At 53.9% G+C, this 5,979-nt stretch overlaps 1 protein-coding gene across 1 annotated transcript in view; it reads left to right on the forward strand.

Moving 5' to 3' along the window:
* The first annotated feature begins 3,118 nt into the window (after positions 1-3,118).
* Positions 3,119-5,979, forward strand: part of DPH1 (diphthamide biosynthesis 1) — a 21,412-nt gene continuing 18,551 nt past the window's right edge. The window contains exon 1 of the mRNA XM_011956055.1: positions 3,119-3,211. Within this exon, the coding sequence (XP_011811445.1) occupies positions 3,151-3,211 (61 nt within the window). The 5' untranslated portion in view covers positions 3,119-3,150. The remainder of the gene's footprint in view (positions 3,212-5,979) is intronic.

Below are 5,979 nucleotides of genomic sequence, written 5' to 3' on the forward strand. Positions count from 1 at the left end.
CAAAGACTGAGAAAGGGCTCTGCTAGCTCTGCCAGGGACTATGGGATAATCAGGAAACAGTCACAAAAGAGGTGCCCTTGGAGTTAGGTCTTGAGAGCTGAGTTCACCACATTGAGAAGGGGGAAGGGCATTCCTTGCAGATGCTTGAAGGTGAGAAGTAACCTTGTTCTGAAGATGAATAAGATTGGTCCTCCCTGAGGATCATGGGCTCACACCTACTATCTCACCGCTTTGGAAGGCTGGGGTGGGAGGATTGCTTGAGGCCAGGAGTTTGAGAGCAGCCTGGGCAACACAGTGAGACTCTGTATGTATTTCAAAACAATGTTTAAAGATAAAAAAAGATTGATGGCTGCTACTCTGGGCACACTGCCCATGGCCACAGGAGCAGTTAAAAACAACGAAAAAAGATTGGTCCTTCTTGGGGTAGGAACAGAAGGTGAGGCATTCCTTCTCTTAGCCACCAGCTGCAAGGCAGTGCTGACCCCACTGCCTGCCTGAGCCCTGACACTGGGAGCTTGAGAGGTCCTCTGTCAGTACACTGAGGCCCAGAGAGGATGAACAACTTGCTCAACGTCACATCACAGATCAGTGATAAAGTGTGGGCCTGACTCAGGGCCTGAATGTGGGATAATCCTCCTTCCACCTTCCCAAGCCGCCTCCCCATGACCCCCTAGCCCACAAACTCTAGCATCTTAGGAAAAGTTGGCTGGGGCTGGGCGTGAGTGTGAGAAGCAGAGTTATTTCAGGCCTCAGGAGGGCTGGGTGCTGCCTTGGAGTCCAGCCAGGGGGTGGGGATGAGTGAAGGCGGGTGATGTGGTGTAATGTGGGGGTGCGCTGTGCCCGCCTTCTTGTCAGGCAGTAATTACTCAGACTGCTGAGTAACTCAGGCAGGGAGACCCCCACAGACAGATGGAGGTGTCCTCGGCCCAAGCTGAATGGCAGCCCCCAGTGTCCTGCACTACGGGGTCTTGAGGAAGCATTCTCACGGCTGTTCTTTACGTCCAGTTCTCCTAGGCATCATCTGGCTTCCTAATGGGTGCCAGAGCAGTTCATTAGGTACAGTGGATACGGAGCGATGTTACAAGAGGATGGGACCTTTGCCATCAACAGGCCCCACCTCTGATGAGGGAAAGGTCCCAAGGGATATGGTGCTTGCTAGGGAAAAGCCATTGCTCAGTTGGAGCGAATCCTTTCCCCTTGAAACTCGATGCTGCAGCCAGAGCTAAGGCTGTCCACAGGCTGGGCAGTGGTGTCCTGAGAAAGGAGAGGCTGAGTGAGCTCCTGGAATTCAGATCTTGCACCCTGGGGATCCGGAGAAGGAGAGGAGATGGGAAGGTCCAGTCTGGACGCTTATAGAGTTGAGGGGAGTGTTCCCGGGACCTGCAGTGGTCACATTTCTGTCTAGAGCTACCTGTCCTAAGAGTGCTGATGGCCTGAGGTGCAGAGCACTGACCCTTGGTGATCACTCCCCGCCTGCCCGGCTATTCCTCCTCCCTGGGCAGCCTCCCAGGTAGGGCCTGTCTCTGGCTGCTTGTTTTCACTTCTCCCTGCACCTTAATTAGGGGTTTCCAAGCAGGGAGGGCCTCTGGGGGAGCCCGAGGCCACAGAGCTGACTTAAAGGGCTAGCTGTGCTCACAGCACCACCACAGAGAGAAGAGGAGGATGCCAGGGGACAGGGTAGACCGTCCGCCCTGACAGACCATTGTTCTGCACGACAGTCTGCTGAGGGCCAGTCCTGCAGGTACTTTGCTCTTCCAAAGGTCAAAGCCGTTTAACTGGCTGTCTTCTCTTTGGGGTCTCTTGGGCTCTGTCAGTGATCAGGAGAAAGACTAGCCCTGAGGGGCAGGGCAAAGGTTGGCCAGGGTCCAGAAGGGTTAGACATCACACTCCTCAACTGCCCACCCTCCCAGGAAAGCACCCTCAGGCTGCGGGCCTTCCCCAAAAGTGCAGTTTTGCCCATGTGAACCTTCTACAGGGTCTACCTGGTGGATTCTAAAGGTGATAAGGGCTGAGTGCAGCGGCTCACGTCTGTAATCCCAGCACTTTGGGAGGCCAAAGTGGGAGGATTGATTGAGTCCAGAGGTTCAAGACCAGCCTGGGCAAAACAGTGAAACCTTATCTCTACTAAAAACAAAAGGCCGGGCATGGTGGCTCAAGCCTGTAATCCCAGCACTTTGGGAGGCCAAGACGGGTGGATCACGAGGTCGGGAGATCGAGACCATCCTGGCTGACATGGTGAAACCCCGTCTCTACTAAAAAATACAAAAAACTAGCCGGGCGAGGTGGCGGGCGCCTGTAGTCCCAGCTACTCGGGAGGCTGAGGCAGGAGAATGGTGTGAACCCGGGAGGCGGAGCTTGCAGTGAGCTGAGATCCGGCCACTGCACTCCAGCCCGGGCGACAGAGCGAGACTCTGTCTCAAAAAAAACAAAAAACAAAAAACAAAAAACTTAACTGAACGTATGCTTGTGGTCCTGGGTACTCAGGGGGCTGAGGCAGGAAGATGGCTTGAGCGCAGAAGATTGAGACTGCTGTGAACAATGATCGCACCACTGCACTCCAGCCTGGGCGACAGACCAAGATCCTATCTCAAAAAAAAAAAATTTTTTTTAAGGTGATAAGGGCGATCCAGAAACCTGCACCAAGACTCTTAACTTGGAGTTAGGCTGGTGGTCCCTGAGTTCTGTCCTGCCGGACAGTGGGGTCCCCCTAGGTAGGGAACGTGGCCCCACACGGCGGCCGGGTGACTGGCCACCGCTTACCAGGAGGGGGAGACTGGCAGGGGGTCTGAAGGAAGATCTGGTGGGTGTCCCCCTTCACAAGACTCGGCCTGCAAAGCTCGTGCAGGGAGTTAGCACATAGGAGAGCTCTGATCCGGGAGTGGCAGGCTCGTGCACGGCCAGAGAGAGGAGTGGGAGACTGAGTCGCAGGAAGAGGTTAACTGCAGTGGTCGGGGACCACTAGGGCATCCTGAGTCCCGGCATTCTGGGCTGGGGTGGAGCTCCGTATAGCCCCGCCCCTAGCGCGTCCTTTATGGCCCCGCCCAGCGGGTATCCCCGCCCCCCGCTGACCGATCGGCGATCGATCGCAATGTCTGCGCTCTCCGGGTTCTTCCAGCGCTGTCTTTTCGGTACCACGTGCACAGGCAAGTGATGGCGGCGGTGGTTGTGTTCGGGGCAGCGGAGCAGGGCGGCCGAAACGGCCCTGGCAGAGGTGGGTGCTGCAACGCTGCGCCCTCCAGACCTTGCATCTCGGGGCGGGGCCCCCAAGTTAGGGACAGGACCAACCCCCTTTAACGGCGGCAGCGTCTTTCTCCTCTAGACCCCGCTGTTAGTCGCCTTGGGCCGCTGTCACCAGCTGGGGGTCGCTGTCAACCGGAGCCCAGGGGTACCAGTCTTTTGCAGCTTTAGGGCGCCACCGAGAGCAGCCCTTAATCCTCAAAGCGGAAACTACAGCCTTGCCTTGGCGGGCAGACGGACGCAGGAAGATTGACGGATAGAACGGACTCGACGGGGAGGGAAGGGGTCAGGCCAGTTGCAGCGGGCATTTTACGAGTGCGCCCTCAGGGAATGTTTTCAGGGAAGAGGCACAAGGTTTCATTCGCCGGGCATTAACTGAGCGCCCACCGAATGCCAGGCCTGCGCTGGGTGCAGGTACTGGGATCAGAGATCTCAGTCTACTGAGGGGATGTTAATGTAAACATATAGCCTTGTGATAGAGGAGGAGGTGCCTCCTGGCCCCTGGGACACATTGAAGGGCTAATGTTAGCAGCTCCTACACCCCAACGACCACTAGGGACTTGTCAGAGGAGGATCTGTGATGGGCCTAGGAAGCCTAGGCTGATTGTCCAAGGCTTTTGAAACAACTGACCAAAAACCATAGCAGTGGTAACGGTCAAATCTGGTCTCAGGGTCCCGGCCTGCCAGACTAGATCTCCACTGGACCATCCCCACCGCCGCCCACACAGTGGTTGAAGCCTCAAATCTGGGCGGATCCCTCCTATCATAGCGTGGGGCCCTAGCAGAAGTTGTGGCACACAGTACAGTCTCAATACATATTCGTTGAATAAGTTAATTTCTTGCCTTTTCGTATCCTCAGACTGTCTGGCTCCTAAAGAGATATCGGGGTTGAACTAAGCTTAATGTGGGGGCAGGGCATAGTGGCTTACACCTTTAGTCTGAGCACTTTGGGAGGCTGAGGAGGATTGTGTGAGCCTAGGAATTCCACACCAGTCTGGGGGACCCTGTATGCACAAAAAAATTAAAAAATAGCCCTGCGTGGCCGGGCGCGGTGGCTCACACCTGTAATCCCAGCACTCTGGGAGGCAGAGGGGGGCAGATCACCTGAGGTCAGGAGTTCAAGACCAGCCTGGACAACATGGTGAAACCCTGTCTCTACTAAAAATACAAAAATTAGCCAGGCCTGGTGGCACATTCCTGTAATCCCAGCTACTTGGGAGGCTGAGGGAGGAGAATTGCTTGAGCCCGGGAGGCTGAGCTTGCAGTGAGTTGAGATCGCGCCACTGCACTCCAGCCTGGCGGACAGAGTGAGACTCTGCCTAAAAAAAAAAAAAAAAAAGCCGTGCGTCTTGGCACGTGCCTGTGGTCCTAGCTACTGGGGAGGCTGAGGTGGGAGGATTATCGTTTGAGCCCAGGAGGTCGAGGCTGCAGTGTACCATGACTGAGCCCCTGACTCCAGCATGGGTGATGGAGTGAGACCCTGCCTTAAAAAATAATAAGCTGAATTGTGGGGAACAGGGTGAGACCAGAGTAAGGGCTGCAGTCTTGCTAAGTGCTACGGTTTCCCCTTTACTCCAGGAAAGTATAAACCTGTCATTGCTAGACGGCTGGTCCCTAAGGGACAAGGTCACTTTTCTGTCCTTACTGGTACGTCCACCACCCTGACTCAAGTGTTATTTCCATCTTTCCTGGTTTAGGAAGGGCAATAGGCGGGGCACAGGTGTGTCGGGGCGGGGGGGGCGTTCCATAGGTGCGACCAGGTGAATCTTGGTCTCTTCGGATTGACATCACCTGGCGCATACCTAGTTGGTCTGCACCTTCCCGGGCGCCGGCTGCGTTTTCGCACGTGATGAAGAACCCGGAAGTGCGCCATCTTGCCTCCGTTCGTCCAAACAAGAGTAAGGAGGAGCAATGGGACAGCTAAGTCTGTGTACGATGTTTAGTTCCCTTTTAAATGAGGAGAGGTAAGCATGAAAGAATTAACCAGTGTGGCCATAGTCAGTGGGATTCGGAGTAAGGAGGGCAGTCTTTTAAGTTAGTATTCATGTTTAATGGTTTGCTTATAGACCTCATATCTAGAAGCTCAAACTTCAAGGTATCTTCAGGAGGTGGATAGTTAGTATTCATGTTTAATGGTTTGCTTATAGACTTCATATCTAGAAGCTCAAAACTTCAAGGTATCCTCAGGAGGTGGGAGAGGGGAGACATTCTCCCAGGCTGGCTGGGCTGGCTAGACTGACTCTTGGGTTTTCTTCAGGGCTGTTGTCTATTAAGGAGCAGTATGTGGACTCAGACTCAATCTTTGCTCCTTAGCCCCCTGGTGTCACCTCTACTCTCCTGAGGAAGAAGGTGAGCCATATTCTATTCATGGGCTCAGGTCTTCCATTCCCAGTAATTTCACAACATGGAAATTATACCGGTTACCTTCTGGCTTAATGAATTGTCTCTACCTTCGGGATGAATTCAGTGAGAACGAAAGCTGGGCTAACCCCCTTGGTGTCTGGATCTGGCCCTTAAACTCGGTGAACAGCTTAGCTGGGTCTTGTTACTGAACTCAACTTGGGTCTCCCTGTCCTCACAAAGCAAAGCCAAACACTGACATTGAGATTTGCAGGGAGAGAACAAGCATTTATTGTAAGGCGCCAAGCAGGGAGACTGGGCAGCTAAGGCTTAAGACCTAAACTCCCTGATGGCTTACAAGCAAAGGGTTTTTATTTTTTTAATTTAATTAATTAATTAATT

Source organism: Colobus angolensis, unplaced genomic scaffold (assembly GCF_000951035.1).
Source record: "Colobus angolensis palliatus isolate OR3802 unplaced genomic scaffold, Cang.pa_1.0 Scaffold110, whole genome shotgun sequence".
Taxonomy (NCBI): Eukaryota; Metazoa; Chordata; class Mammalia; order Primates; family Cercopithecidae; genus Colobus; species Colobus angolensis.